Raw genomic sequence first — 15,220 nt, 5'->3', positions numbered from 1 at the left:
AACCAGAGTTGAAGTGGCTGGAGTGGTGTGAAAACAGCACCACTGCAGGGTTTTATACAGTTGATAAATTGGTTTAAGTGAACTTACAGTACCTGTCATGTCTCAAGGATTTCAGGTCTACATACACCGTGGTGGGATCTGGCCCCGATGTTCCCTGAGGAGTTAATATTTAAAAAACATTGATGTGTTTAGAGCAATCAGGGGAATTTCTGCCTGAGCCCAGAACTATTTCCAGGGGTTTCTTACAGCAGAATTCCTACTCATATTCCCCCACCTTTGCAGCTGCACCCTGAAGTTAAGCAGGTGACTTTCTGGGACACCTGTGTGGGGAAGGAGCCTTGGGGAGGGGGGAGACACCACAAGACCTCTCAGCCACCAAGCACTGTTTATGTGGCAATAAACAGCTCAGATTCATGTTTCACTTGTTTTGAGCATCTGTGATACGATTTGGCAGCTGAAAATGAGAGAAGCTGCTTAAATCTCGTGCCAGCTGTTCTCTGCAGGGCAGATGTTTGGCTTCAGAAATGTGCCCAGATGGGGAGCGTGGAACACAACCCAGCCTGGCATCTGGTGCCAGCGACAACCAGGAGCCCTGGGAAGCCTCACCTGCAAACAGATGGCCACGTTGACCCTGGAGCCAAAGGTGGTGCTCACGGCCCGGGAGGAGAGCCCGATGTCCTTGAAGAGCTTGGAGAAGGAATGGGTGAGGGACACGCGCGGCCGCTCCTCGGCCACCACCACGCAGGTCCGGACACAGGACAGGTTAATGCCACGGGCCTGCACACAAACACCAGGCAAAGGGCTGCAGCTGCTCATCTGGCTCCTCTCAACCAGCTCTGTTTGCTGCTTAGCCCGTGAAATTACCCAGGAAATGCAGTACAAACTCAGTTCTTGTGTTCTGAGCTACTTTTCCTCTTTCTGATTCCATTTGTAATTATAAATCATGCCTGACCAGAGCCTGAAAATGCAGCCACAGCAAGACATGGACTGACAGAGCTCCCTCCTCCGCCCCAGCTCTCAGCACAGCTGCTCAGCTGAGATTACTGGTGTTCATCTATCCCCTCTCAACAAGTTACATTTGCTTCTTATCCCATAAAATTACTCAGGAAATGCAGGACAACTCAGTCCCTGTGTTCCGAGCTACTCTCACTCTTTCTGATTCTGTTCACAATTATAAATCTGGCTGCATTTCTATGCCTGACCAGAGCCTGGAAATGCAGCCAGAGCAAGACATGGACTGACAGAGCTCCCTCTCTGCCCCAGCTCTCTGCACAGCTGCTCAGCTGAGATTACACCTCTGAGTCACTGCTTATACAGATGGAAACCAAACCCAGGCAGAATAAAGTCATCCACTGGGATTGCATGGACTCTTCAGCAACAGTGGCACCTGAATCCATCATTATTTCTATGGTGAATGCTCTGACCAGCACCAGGCAGGAGCTCCTCTGTGCTGCTCACCTGGTGACACAGCCCAGGCACCTGCAGAGCTCTGTGCCAGCCAGACAACAAGGCTGAGCCTTCATCTCACAGAGCCACAATCCAGGAAATCCCAGGGAAAAAACCACCTCAGGCATGGCATGGAGCTATTTATTCCCTTCTCTCATCTCCAAGGAGAACACACCTCCATTGAGCAGCTCTCCTGACATGTGCTTTCCATCATGTGCTGGTGTGAGCCTCCACTGCAGACTGTTACATAAGGAATCTGCTGCAGAGCAGCACTGGGATCCTCCCTGCTCAGGGCTGCCCTGACATTCCCTGACAGGTGCTCCCTGCACTGCACAGCCCCTGCTCCTCCCCAGTCCCCTCCTCTCCCAGGGAGATTGGCTTTTGCAGATTTCCTTTTGGAGATTTGCTTTTGGAGCACCTCTGGCCTGGAGATTTGTGCAACAGGAAAATCTGAATTTAACAATCATATCACTTTGCTTTACTACCAGAGCTTCCTTAATTTATGTGATGTAACACTCAGGAAATGTTTCTTACCTTTAACATTTCAACTTGGTTTCCAAGTCCCTTTGTACACAGTTCCATGACTGAATAGGAACAGAAAGTGTCCCTTATTTTATACTGGCTGACAGTAGATAACCAGAGAAAAAGATTGGATTCCAGCTCCATAGGAGGAATTAAAATTGACTGATGTCCAGAATACACACTGTGAAGAACATTAAGGGAGAACACATTTTAGTGAAGCTTGTAGCTATCTTTAAATTAATATTTACTGTATCTGCACATTACATTCCTGCTAGTCCAAAGGCAAGTTGTGGGACTGCAGCTGAGGCAAACTGGAGCAGCAACATTTTAAAAATGCAATTTACTGTACAAGAATAACAATTTATCCACGCACAAACACACACTGACAGTGAAGGAAGAGAACTGGCTCAACACCACAGAGAACAAAACCTCCCTTATTGCAACATGTAATCAAGGAAGAAAGGGAAGAGAAACATTCTGAAGCCAGGAATATTTGGCAGCACAAACACACATAATCAAGATGGGATAACATCTTGCTAATCTGCAGCAAAAGGGAACGTGTTGTTGTCAGCTCCAAGACAAATTCCCCCCTTACTGTAAATTAAGTCATTCTGTAACGTCAACCCGTGTGTAATGACACCCATTTCCCATTTCCAACCAGCCGGGAGTTCATCTGCCCCCCTCCCCAGAAAATCCTACCTGCAAAGGCACCAGAGCACAAATCCCAGCCCGCAGTAGGGGTCCAGACAAATGGCAATCTGCCGCGAGGAGTAGAGCTCACACTGCAGCTTGATGGCCCTGCACAGGCCACTGACGGCAGCGTGGGACATCTGCAACACGGGGGGGACACTGCTGGGGCCCAGGGCAGCACCCAGGCACCCCCAGGGCAGCACCCAGGCACCCCCAGACACTGCTGGGGCCCAGGGCAGCACCCAGGCACCCCCAGGGCAGCACCCAGGCACCCCCAGGGCAGCACCCAGGCACCCCCAGGGCAGCACCCAGGCACCCCCAGACACTGCTGGGGCTCAGGGCAGCACCCAGGCACCCCCAGACACTGCTGGGGCCCAGGACAGCACCCAGGCACCCCCAGAAACAGCAAAGGCAGCTCATGGAGAGCTGGTGGGCAGGCAAGGCCATGGTTTGGTTCCTGAGCTTCCCCAGCAGAGGCAGAGACTGCAGAGCCCTGACACCAACAGTGACACCAACTGTGACACCAACAGCTAAACTTGAAGCTGCAGCTGTTTGAGCCCCACCTCAACATGAGCCAGAACTTGCCATGGAACAGCTGCCCAGGGTGGTTGTGGAGTCTTCCTCTCTGCAGACATTCCAAACCCACCTGGACACGTTCCTGTGTCACCCGCTCTGTGTGACCCTGAATTGGATTGGGGGATCTCCAGAGGTCCCTCCCAGCCCTGACTGTGCTGTGGTGCCAACTCCAAACACACATGAGCATTAACAACAGTCTAAGGCTTTCCTTTTTAGTATCTTATCCTCTTTTTCCTGACTGCATCCCTCTTCTGCTCTTGGTGGAGCTCAGAGCTCTCTCCCAAGCAGCTCTCCAGGGGAGGCAGCAGCAGAATTCCTGACCCCTCTGTGCAGACCTGTTTCTCTCCTCAGCAGGACTCAGGGAAATGAAGCCCACAGCTTTGTCAGAAGAAAATCAGGGTCTTTGTTTAAGCTACAACTTGGAGGTGGAGGTCAAGGGGAGGTGGCTCCGAGAGTCAGGCAATACAAGACACAAATGCCCATCTCCTAATCCATTACTATACCTTTACTCCTGTGAGCATGCCTGTTGTGGAAACACTAAAATCTAGATATGCCAACATTTCAGGTGTGGGTGGCTTGTAGATCTGGGCCAGCCTCTTCCTGGGCAAATCATCTGTGCAAGAGAGAAACAAATGGGTTAATTTTGGTTACTTGACTGGTATTTGAAAGGAGAACATGACTTTCCAAATGCCAGAGATGGAAGATAAAGCCTTCCATTAATTCTCTTTCCAGAAGAGACAGGCTAGTGTATGGCAAAACTCTTGCCAAGAAAATTTATTCTCAGGAAAAGGGAGAAAATGATGAATAATGACCAACTCATCCTTGTCTTAAGCAGATTAAAGTTGTCTCCAGAAATCCCTGTAATCATTTCCCATGCACAGCTCAATACAGAAGAGTTCTCAGTGAACAATGGCACATCTTGGATACCTTTTATGCATATTCAAACAAATTTTCAAGAGCCACTCAATGAAATGTGGGACAGTCCCTTCGGAAGTCACCAGTCACCTCTCCACAGGACTTCCAGGAGCCTCCTGGCCAGGGAGCTCACCTGTGTCAATGATGGTTGGCCAGGTTTTCACATCCACAGCACCAGCTGCCTCTCTGGACTTGAGCAGCCTCATCAAGGTCTGGGTTGTGAGGATGCAGGCAGCTTTGCTGACCTGCAAAGATGAACACTCACTGAAACAAAGAGGCAGGAGCAGGTCCCAGCAGCACAGAACATGTCCCAGTCTCCGATGTGCAGAGACTATTTTATCCTATCAGCAAACCTGAATTCCTTTCTCTGCCTTTTGCACACTCTGCTCTGCTTTCCCTTCACCAAACCCCAGTGCAGCCCAGCCTGCACAGACCCTGGCAGAACCTGTGAGAAGGTGTCACAGCAAGATCCAGCTTTCTTCCCCATGCTGTCCTCTGGTTACTGAGCTTGGGAAGTGACTTAACTGCAGGATTTGGACTTCCCCAGCATTCAGGAGTGCCAAGGTGAAATTCTGGGTGGCAACACCACGTTAGTGTTGTCAGACAGGTGTGTGAGGAGGGGGTTCTCTGTCTGGCATTTATGAAGGAGAACACTGTCCCTCAGCTCCAAGATGTGCCTCAATTCCTGTCACACAGCCACCACGAGCTCTGTTAGCTGTGTCACCCCTGGAGCACGAGGCCGGGGCACTCAGTGTGACTCCCAGGAGCCTGTGACCAATCCAGCCCCAGTCCGTGTGACACAGGTGTCACCCCTGGGGCCCAGGCTGGCACTCACCTCCACGATCATCCTCACTGTGGGCAGAGTTGCCACCAGGCTCTGGGCGTGGGGCGGGCGCACGGTGACGGGGACACAGCCCGAGTACAGGCAGCCGTAGAAGGCCGTGATGAGCTCGATGCCTGCAGGGACACCAAGGGGACACTGGGGAGGGGTCCCTGGGCACAGCAGGGCACTGCTGCCCCTCCCACAGCACAGCTGGGCAACATCAGCAGCCCGGCAGCAAGCTGAGAAAGCTTGGGGTAGGGAATGGGGACAGTAAAGGAACCACACAGGAAAGCATCTCCATCACGGAGGAAAAGAACATCAAGTGACTCCAAACCAGTCAGGACACAGCAGTGAGCACCTCTCACTAGCACTGAGTGCCCTTCCTGTGTTTCCAGATCCCAGTGAGAGGCCAAAGCAAGCCCAGGCTGCGTTTCCCCAGTGGGACCCACTCACCAGGAGGATAAAGAAGCACCACATTGTCTCCTGCATTGAGATGGCCTTTGTCACACAGCACTGATGCAATTCTCTCAGCCTTTTTGTGCAGCTGAAGGCAGGTGGCCGTGCACACAGTGGTTCCCTTGAAAGGAGACAAAAATGCTCTCAACAGGGGCTGGCACAACCCAAACTGGCTGCTCTGAGATAAACCCAAGCTGGCTGGCTAGCAGGAGGCTACAGCTAAGAGTTATCTCTACCTAAAGGCTGCTGTGCCCAGTGAGCCACTCATCCACTACAGAGATGGAGTTAGATCTGCTCTAGAAAATTCTACCTGCCAGGGAGTCAGTTCAGGTCTTCTTGCACCAGAACCTTGCCAGAATATACTCAACACCACTGACAGGGATGGTGGCACCAAGGGATACACCATTAACTGATACAGGAACCAGTGGGACCTACAAACACGCTCAGTTTTAAAATGAAGTATCAAACCATGAGAGCCATTTGCTGAAGGGACCTAGAGGGTCAAAGGGTCAAGTTTTAAGTTACAAATCTGTGGTCAAAATCTGACACAGAGGTTAAAGAAAGGCACTGCAGAGGGCAAAAGATTTTAAAGACTCTCCAACTGGCACTGGATAGCACATGGACCATAAAACCCAACAACTCAGCACTGACTGTACCTTGGCATTCAATAGAAGGAAGAGTGGGTGGTCAGGAGTTGCTTGAGCTCTCCACTGCAACACTTCTGTCAGGAACTGGTGCTGGAAGAGACAGGAAGAAATTCAACACCAGCTTCTCCTTCAGTGCTCCCCACTGCTGCTCTGCACACAGCAGGGAAAACTCCTTCCCATCCTCCAGTTGTCACAAACACTGATTTACCTTTTTAACTAAATCATTGTCTTCTATTTGACCCAGATCTCTCCCAGAGGCTTGAGCGATTCTCTTCCCAGCAACCAGGTTCCCCACCATCACAGAGGCAGGGCCCACCCCTGTGGAGAGACAGCAGCACTTTGGGAAGGAGCAGAGCCAAGGGACAGAGAGTCCCTGCAGGACCCCCCTGCTCCTGGGAATGAGCCTCACTGATGGAGCTCAGCAGGCATTGCTGGTCTCTGTCTATCAGGAGGGAGAATCCCAGTGAGCTCAAAGGTGGGAATTAAAATTCCTGACTAACACATGCAAAGAGAGGCCTGGAACAAGCCCAAACCATGGAGCACTAGACAGGCCCTGGTCCCCAGCACGTGGGACAGGGAGGAGGACATCACCCAGTCCCTGGGGCTGAGCACTGAGCCCCAGCTCAACAACACCAAACAAAAAGGGCTTCAGGTTACCTGGCTGTTTCTGCCTGGGCTTTGGCAAGTTTGTCACACAAGTGTGTGGGCACATGAGGATGTTGCAGGGGTGCAGAGAGCCCTCCAGAAAGTGCTGTTTGGTTTGGGAGATGTGGATCCCTCCCAGCGGAGTTTTTGGCAATGTGTTGGCTGGCACGAGAGCAAGGCAGTAAACACCCACTTGGTGAATGCTGTCAATGGCCTAGAGAAAGGAGAGATGGTCATTGGCATTGCTGGCACTGCTGGGCACAGTCTGCTGATGCACTCACACTGCAAGACAAATCCCTGCACTTGTGAGCGAATCACTGACATCCCACCTGCCCTCTGTGCCACCAGCGAGCCCTGCAGTGAGCCTGAAGTGCTGGGTACCCCCTGCCTTTACAGCCCATTTCATAGACACCAAATCCATTTTTAAATCCTTCATGACCAAAATCCCAAAATACCCACGGCTGCCTGATGAATCACACGATTCTGATCTCGGGATTGCATCCATCTGTCTCCTCTGAACCATCACACTCTGTTCCCTCCTGCCCGCCTCAGCATTCAGGCATCTGATCCATTATTCAGAGCACCAGGTACTTCCCTGGTTTTCCACCCCAGCTCGCACACTTCACTCCCTGAATGTCATTCCTGGAATGACACACATGCAGGGCAGGCAGCTCTCAAAGAAGTCCTTGCTACTCATTCTTTTAGGACCACACTCATTCAGCTGTTCTGGCCTTTCCCTGCCCACTTGCTCCCTGCTGAAAATGCACCTCCAAAGAAAAGGGTGGCTTTAAAGCCAAACTCTGAGCTCCACATGATCCAGACTAAAAGCAGAACTCAAAAGCCTGAGCACAGATCTGCTCTGCAGTTCTGAGAGGAAACTGCCAGAGCCTCTCTGTTCTCTGGGATTCATGGAAACCCAGACTGGCCGAGGAATTTCTTCCCAAAATTTAACTTAAATTCCTCCTCTTTCAGTTTGAAGCCATTCCCCTTGTCCTGTCACTCCAGCTCCCTCAGGACACAACAGAACAGCCTGGACACAGCTTGTGACCCCGCACAAACACCTTGTGCCAAGAGGGATGCAAAGCTTGTGGCACCTCCACTGGGGCCCTTGGTGGCCTCTGCTCTGCCCACACCCCAAAAGCTGCAGGATTTTTCCCCAGCTGTACCTGCAGCACCCGACTCATCCACTGGAAACTGTCCTCCTCAGATGCATCTGGCCTCTGCTCTGCCACCACCACGATCCTCTCGTCGTAGAACACAGACACGGAGAACACAGCAATCCTAAGGAAAAGGGCAGAGCCACACTCCAGTTTCACTCCTCAGAAACAGGGGGCCAAGGAGAGATTAAATACAGGACTTGTTAAAATAACCATGGGGCAAAAACAAGAGAAAAAGCACCAGACAATTAACACAGAGTCAAAAGGAAAGACTGGGGAGTATTTAAGGGGTTAACTCCACTTTCTGATGGAATTTCCATATGGCACAGTCCCCCATTCTCCCAACCTGCTGTCACATTCTTGTTCCAACTTCTGGCAAAGCCCAAATGAAAGGAGATTTAAAGGCACCTACAGGATGGTTTAAAATCTCTCACTAAGTCTCGGAGATATGAGCTCCAGCTCTGCCTGAAGATCTGGAAAATTGTATCCACAACTGTTAAATAAAAATCAAATATCTTTGGACATTAATGAAACTCTTCCTTGCTGCACCAGTCAGCAGCTAACAACTGCAACTCTGCAGAGACAGAGAATTAATTTCTCCACGTGCCTGACTTATCTTGTTACTTGATTGCTTTCCCTAAAGCACAGACTTGATGAAAAGCCAGGCTGGATAGTGGGGAAAAGATCTGTGTTGGGCAGGATCAGGGCAATTACTACCTAAATCAAAAATATGTTTACTTTGACTGATCTACCAAAGAGAAATCCAAGAATAGTACTAAAGCTTGTGCTTTGCTTTATGACATGCAGCAGGTGATGGGGCTTCTTGTGCTGACCTTCCTCTGTAAACTGTTTTTATTGACTCCACGGCCAGCCCAGTGGCCACGATGTCGTCGGCGTTGTGCCTTCTCCCGCTCACGGTCAGCAACCCGTCCATTTTCCCAACCACAAACACCAAACTGCCCTGCAAGGCAAGAAGGCAACGGTGAGGAGCTCACAGAGAGCTCCTCTCACACATCCTCCCTCCCCAAAGCTTTTCCCTGAAAGGCTGAAGGGCCAGAGCAGTGCAGGCTCTCCTCACGTACAGGTCCAACAAATCCCAGCAAGCCGGAGCGCACGAAGGGCACTTCCCCCACGGGAGAGCCAGAGGAGTTCACAGGGATCACCTGCAACACAAGGGAGGACACTGGAGGCCTGAGGAGAGAAAAACCTTCCCAAACCACCCCAAAATTGTGGAGAAAAACCACCCCAAAAATTGCACTTAACGTGAGTGAAGGGAAGAGGAGAAGGGCAGGGAACCCTCAGTACAGCCAGGGTGGGAGATGTTTATGGAGGGGATTCTGAGTATCTCTAACTGCAAGGAGATTTGCAGTGCATGTTTATAAAAACCAACATTAACACTTCGGTTACAAACCCAAGGGGTTGTACAAGACCACCAGTTTGACACAGGAAATGGGGCAGGAAAGATGCATTCTGCTAGACATACCTCGAAAGTATTCTTTGTCACCCCTGCCAGCCCATAGTACATCATTCCTCCTGCTCTGGAGCTCACACAGATTTCACCAATCTCATCTGTTTTACAGAGCTGGGGTGGCCCATCTGGTTTCACTATACACATCATGCCTAGGAAAAATCAGGCTTTGTTAAAAACAGCTCCCAAATTTTGCCCTGTGTGAGAAGTGACACGTTTAATCCTGACAGGAATGACTGAGTCTGGCACTGCCCCACCTCTCCCACACTGAGGCTGATGTGGGAGAGAACATTGACCCATTCTGCTTCTAAAACATCTCCAAAAACATCCCATATCAGTCTCCTGTCCGTTTTTACCTCCTGGCATCACGTGCCCCACGTCCTGGACAGTGAGAGCAGAGTTTTTATCCTCGGTGTTGACCCGAATGACACCAAAACTCAGCCCGTTCATGGACAGGATGGCTCTGCCTGGCAGAGGGGCCCCGGGTACTCCAGGCCTGGGAAGGACACAAAATGAACAAATACACTCAATCAGGCACCCAGCTGGGTGTTAGACTCAGATGGAGATGGCACAGCAACAGAAAGAGGTGTGTTCAGTGTCTCTGCTTTGCATAATCACTTCAAACTGTGACGGCAGCAAGGATCCCCACCCAAATTTTCAACCCCTAAGGAATTGTGTTCCTGGGCACTGCAGCTCCTCTGCCAGCTCCTTATCTCACCCCATGGCAAACCCCAGCTCCCACCCCTGTTTCTTACAGGCAGCAATGGACAGAAACAGAGTATGAGAGTGTCCAAATGATCTCAAATCCCATCTCAGATTCAGAACACCTCCCGGGCTGTGGAAATCAGGAGGAGCAAAAGCAGAGCTCAGGCACTGCTGAGCTGTCGCACACCCCAGAAATCACTTGGATCTCAGGAGGGAGGTTTAAAGCTCAGCAACTTGAGTACCTGAGCACACAGAGTAAATGTCAGAGGAGTTTATTACATGCCTAAATCAACTCTGACCAAGCCAAGTGTGAAGAAAGCCCAGGCTGGATGACTCAATCTGTTACCTCCGGATTGCGACGGTCATAGCTTCGGGGGAGGTGGCACAGGGACAAATCGCCTCTGGTTTGAGCCCATGGCTCTGAAACAAGCTCAGGAAGGCATCACAGGAGGAAACAGACCCTAGGAAGAAAGAAAAGATGCCACTAGCACTTCACAGATATTGATTTCATGTCCATCTACTGGAAGGGTCACGAGGAGGATTTGGGAAACTCCAGGAGGAAGCAGCCTCAAGTTGTGCTGGGGAGGTTTGGGTTGGACATGAAGGAAAATCTCCTCACTCCAGGGGTGGTCAGGCATTGGAACAAGCCCAGACTGGACATTCAGACAGTGAATTCTGCCCAGGTGGAATCATGATCCCTGAAAGGATTTAAAGGACGTGTGGATGTGGCACTTGGGGACAGGGTTTACTGGCGAACGTGGTGCTAGGTGAAGAGCTGGATTTGATGGTCTTAAAGGTCTTTCCCAGCCTGAACAATTCTCTGATTTTACAAACACTGCCCCCCATTCAACTCTCCCTTTTCCTGCTTTGCAGGATCTCTCACACCCCAAAGGATGGCAACACAAAAACCTCGAAACACCCTTGTCCTGTGCCCAAGCAGCAGCAGGCAGAGCTCTGGCCTAGAGCAGAGCTCCAAGGGAGCTGATCCTGCTGCCAGAGAGGCCTGGACAGGGCTGGGCAGGGCTGGGGCACTCACAGGGGTTGGCGCCGTCGGTGACGATCAGCATCCGCAGCGAGCTCAGGCTCACGTCTCTTTGGTCCCGGTGGGCCATCATGGCCCAGTGCAAGTCTCGACACTTCACCAGAGCAACTTTTGCTGCAAACAACACAAAAACACCACCTCAGGGCAAATCAAAGCTTTCCAAGAGTTATTTTCATAGAACTCACATGGTCTTAAATAACTGAGGCTGCAGTAACAGCGAAGCCAACACACAGTGGCATCTGCTGTGGCACTGCCACCACCTGAGCCAGGGTCTGTCATCATCACAGCTCCTCCTCCAAAGGCCATAAATCATTATCACCCTCTGGAAGCCCTCAGGGAGGCCAGGGACCAAGGGCTCCTGCTGCACTCTGCCATTTCCTTGGTTTCATAAAAGAAACTGGCTCCAAGTCACAAGATCCCCATCGTGTTCCCCACCACTGACATGGCATTGGGACTGTGCACAGGAATAAATGGCAAAGTCCTCTGTCCTCCCAAGCTGTCACATTTCTGTTCCAACCTCTGGCAAGTCACCAATGCAAGGAGTTTTACAAGTATCCACACAACTGGGGGCTTAAAATCTCCCAGACATGAGCTCCAGCCCTGCCTGAAGATCTAGAAAATCATATCTAATACTGCAAAATAAAAATCAACTACCTTTGGATATTAGTGAAACCCTTGGCCCTCAAGATTTGTCATGGTGGAGCAAGAGGGGTTTAAGACATTTGAGATTTTAATGTCCCTCACTCTTGGATCCTGAGAATTCCAAGCTGAAATTGTGGATTCCCCCAGGTTACCTTTGTGGGCATGAACCCTCTGCACCCATGAGAGAGGACAGGTTTTCATCACAGAATAGGGCACGCTGATAGTGTGCAGCTTGTTCATTACATTCTGAAAAACAGGAAAAGGATTGTTAGGAAAGGGATCCCAAACCTCTCATTGAGTTATTACAAATAAGAGTCACCCTCAGTGCCCATCAACTTCCACCCCATCAGGAGTTCACAGAGGTTTAGTCAGGATGATTCTGTTGTTCCTCCAGGAGATTTGGCAGGGAGAGAAATGGTTGTTTTAACAGATAATAGTCCCCAGTGTTGGACTCTGTTATCACAGCATAACAGAGTCCAACACTGTTATCTGGAATGGGTTTGGTTGGGAGGGACCTTAAAGCTCATCCAGTGCCACGGCAGGGACACTTTCCACTATCCCAGGGTGCTCCAAGCCCCATCCAACCTGGCCTTGGACACTTCCAGGGCTCCCAGCTTCTCTGGGCACCCTTTGCCAGGGCCTGCTCACCCTCACAGGGAAGAAATTTTTCCTAATATCCCATCTACTCATGAATCTCTCATTGCAGAGAGCTCTGGAGCCAACTCACCGTTAGAATGCCATGCCACAGCCCTGCATCCTTCTTAAAATCCAGCACATTCACTATCGTTTCACCTGGGAAAAGAAAGGTGAAGCTGTTAGTGCAACGTGCCAGCACAGCTGTGCCCATCACTTACTCTGGAATCTGCACAAGGATGAACATCCCTGCCCTGCCAGAGCTGCTGCAGGGCCAGCCCAGGGCTCTGTGTGATTACACGTGTTACTGAGCACAGTAACAACTGCACGTCCATGCCTGAGCAGGAGCACGTCCAGAAAGTGCAAGGAAATCACATTTGGAAATGCAGCTGCCAGCTGGAAATCACATTCCAGCCTGAGATGTCCATCAGCGGGACAGGAAGGGTCTGGAGCTCGTTATGAACGAGCAGGGGAGCTCAGGAACATCACTCAAGCCCTGACTTTTAGCTCAAGTGATGGATTCTAAAGGCAAACTTTGCATTTTAAACCTCTGTGACCTACAGCTCTATAAATAGTTTCACTCATGGAGGCAGGGATTACCTTGATTTACAAGGCAGACCAGAATAAACCACATCCTACAGCAAAACCCTCTGGAATACCAGCAGCACCTTCCACCCTCCATTTCTGGGTGCCCCAAAACACCTCACAGGACCAGAACAGCCCCAGCCCCAGAAAGTTTGGTATTTACACACTATCAGCAATGAAAGACATTTCTATGGGCCACCAGTGCAGTGAGAGGGGACTCCAGCTTGGTGGGAAATGCTCCATTTTTCATCCATTTGCTCCTCTTTTTGTGCATCAGAACACTCAGTAACTTCACAGAAATTATATAAATCCTCCTTTTTATTCTTCTTCATCATGGCAGTGAAAATGATGCCACTTTGGATGGAAAAACATCACAGCTAATTTTCACTTTTTGGGGGGAAGAATTAATCTGCACTTTCAAATTTTATTTACTTTTGAAGTAAATATTGGTTACTCAGAGACAGCTGTTGAAGATATGAGAGGGAACCACTGAATTTTGTCAACCTTTGATGTTCTGTGGCCTCACTCACCTTCAGAGTAGTTGCAGGCCTGAGACAAGGCCTGGCAGTGAGCCAGCATGGCCACACGGGACACGGTGACACCCATGACACTGCCCTCCTTGCTGGTCTTGTACTGCGAGGAGAGAGGTTACAGGGAGTTAAGGAAGAGAGAAATTAAGGAAGTTAAATCACAGAATCCACGTGAAAATAAAGTTTTCTCTCTGTGTGAAAGCTTAGACCCAAGGAGATGGTTATTGTGGTGGCACACGTGGAAAATCTCCATGGAGCTGGGAGAAAAAAAATGCATCTTTCAGCTTGAAATAAACTGAAAATAAACCTAAAGGAAATGAGGAAAAGAATTTAACAACCCATTCCATCCCTTTTTGTGTTTGTGTTTATTTCACTGTCACTGCTGCTCATGACATCTCTTCCTGCTCCTGTAACAAACTGAAAAATCAATCTGTGTTTCAGACCGGCTGAGCCACCACTGAAACTGCTGCAATCCTGTGGGAAATGGATTTGTAAAGAATTTTAAAAATTTGATAGAAAGCTTACATAATTTTAGAGAATTAGAACTGTGAAAGATGCATTGTAGCAGGACCAGGAAGAAAAAAATAGAGGTGATTGGTGTTAGAAGTAACAGCAGCATTGTGTAAAAAACCTAGTAAGCTGAAAGGGTTATTGTAATTTATAAGGTATTGTAACCAGAAAATAAGTTAGCTTCTGATAGAATGGCATTGAGGTTTACATCTCTTGTGTCTCACTACTCATCAAGACTGATAATAGAATAAAATCTTTTAAAACACCTCTCAATTGTCCCAATAAAAGCTGAGAAAACCAACACAATCCCTACAAGTCACCTTCTGGCATAGGAACAAAAATCAGCATTTCTGCAAGAACAGAGAATCCCAGCTGCTGCTGGCTCAAGCACTGGCAGAAATGGGGTTATCAAGCACCACCTCAGAGCTCAGCTGTCTCCATCCCTCACTTTTTTGGAACAAAAACAATTCTCCATCTTATTCCAAGCAGTGCTCAAGGCCACAGAGGGATTCAAACCCAAAATGAGCTTCACAGCAGGGTGTCCCCAGTGAAAGGCTTGTTTCAGTGGGAAGTTGAAGGGAGTGAGGTGAAACTATTCTCCCTCTGGTGATGAGAACATTAAATTCAGCTCACACAAGGTACTTTCTATTCCCCATTCAGCACTTACCTCAATATATGCTGGCTCAGTTCCTGCTGCTGAGATGTTGGGCTGCCAGTCCTTGGGAGATTTGGAGAGATATTTTGAATCTGTCACAACCCATTTGAGTCTGGGCCAACCTGGAGCCAAAATTAAACGCTACATTAATATCAGTTTATTTATTGAGGGATTTATATTCTGCAAGAATACACTAAACCCCATCATTTGTCCAAGTTCAGTTACACAAGCTAAATTCCAAGCCAAGCCCAGCTACCAGCCAGAAGGTTCATCTCATTTCTCATCAGGGAGTTCAGTGGGCAACCAGGTACTTCCTCCCCTCAGAGGAGATCCCTGCAGCATTCCTAAATAAAGCTTGTGAATAAAACTGCCTTGGAACCTGCCAAATGCCACTGAAGGGACCTGAGCACAACCCTGGTTGGGGGGTGGCTCATTGTGACCCCCAGAAGAGCAGAGCAGCTGTGTCAGACATCACAAATAGAAATCCTACACATTTTGCTGATGGGATCAGGAGCTGCCCCTTTACTCCCCAAGTGCCTTCAGAGTACTGACAGCTCCTTTCAGATGGCTCAG

The 15,220-nt window shown here is 49.5% G+C and overlaps 1 protein-coding gene across 4 annotated transcripts in view; it reads right to left on the bottom strand.

The window, feature by feature from the left end:
• DIP2B (disco interacting protein 2 homolog B) overlaps positions 1-15,220 on the bottom strand; it is a 62,100-nt gene that overhangs the window by 6,918 nt on the left and 39,962 nt on the right. For 3 of the 4 annotated variants that reach the window (XM_059491215.1, XM_059491216.1, XM_059491217.1), the window contains 22 exons: positions 14,660-14,769; positions 13,483-13,585; positions 12,462-12,526; positions 11,887-11,980; positions 11,087-11,206; positions 10,397-10,511; positions 9,702-9,841; positions 9,361-9,497; positions 8,960-9,040; positions 8,711-8,838; positions 7,887-8,001; positions 6,733-6,934; positions 6,284-6,393; positions 6,085-6,165; positions 5,426-5,549; positions 4,985-5,106; positions 4,283-4,394; positions 3,738-3,847; positions 2,668-2,798; positions 1,981-2,149; positions 607-777; positions 93-154 (listed from right to left, as the gene is read on the bottom strand). In XM_059491215.1, coding sequence (XP_059347198.1) covers positions 93-154; positions 607-777; positions 1,981-2,149; positions 2,668-2,798; positions 3,738-3,847; positions 4,283-4,394; positions 4,985-5,106; positions 5,426-5,549; positions 6,085-6,165; positions 6,284-6,393; positions 6,733-6,934; positions 7,887-8,001; positions 8,711-8,838; positions 8,960-9,040; positions 9,361-9,497; positions 9,702-9,841; positions 10,397-10,511; positions 11,087-11,206; positions 11,887-11,980; positions 12,462-12,526; positions 13,483-13,585; positions 14,660-14,769 — 2,602 coding nt within the window. Of the gene's footprint in view, positions 1-92; positions 155-606; positions 778-1,980; positions 2,150-2,667; positions 2,799-3,737; positions 3,848-4,282; positions 4,395-4,984; positions 5,107-5,425; positions 5,550-6,084; positions 6,166-6,283; positions 6,394-6,732; positions 6,935-7,886; positions 8,002-8,710; positions 8,839-8,959; positions 9,041-9,360; positions 9,498-9,701; positions 9,842-10,396; positions 10,512-11,086; positions 11,207-11,886; positions 11,981-12,461; positions 12,527-13,482; positions 13,586-14,659; positions 14,770-15,220 lie in introns of those variants that run through there. The other variant, XR_009420274.1, reaches the window with a different exon arrangement.

This window comes from Ammospiza nelsoni, chromosome 32 (assembly GCF_027579445.1).
Source record: "Ammospiza nelsoni isolate bAmmNel1 chromosome 32, bAmmNel1.pri, whole genome shotgun sequence".
Classification (NCBI taxonomy): Eukaryota; Metazoa; Chordata; class Aves; order Passeriformes; family Passerellidae; genus Ammospiza; species Ammospiza nelsoni.
This window is presented reverse-complemented; position numbering and strand designations above follow the sequence as displayed.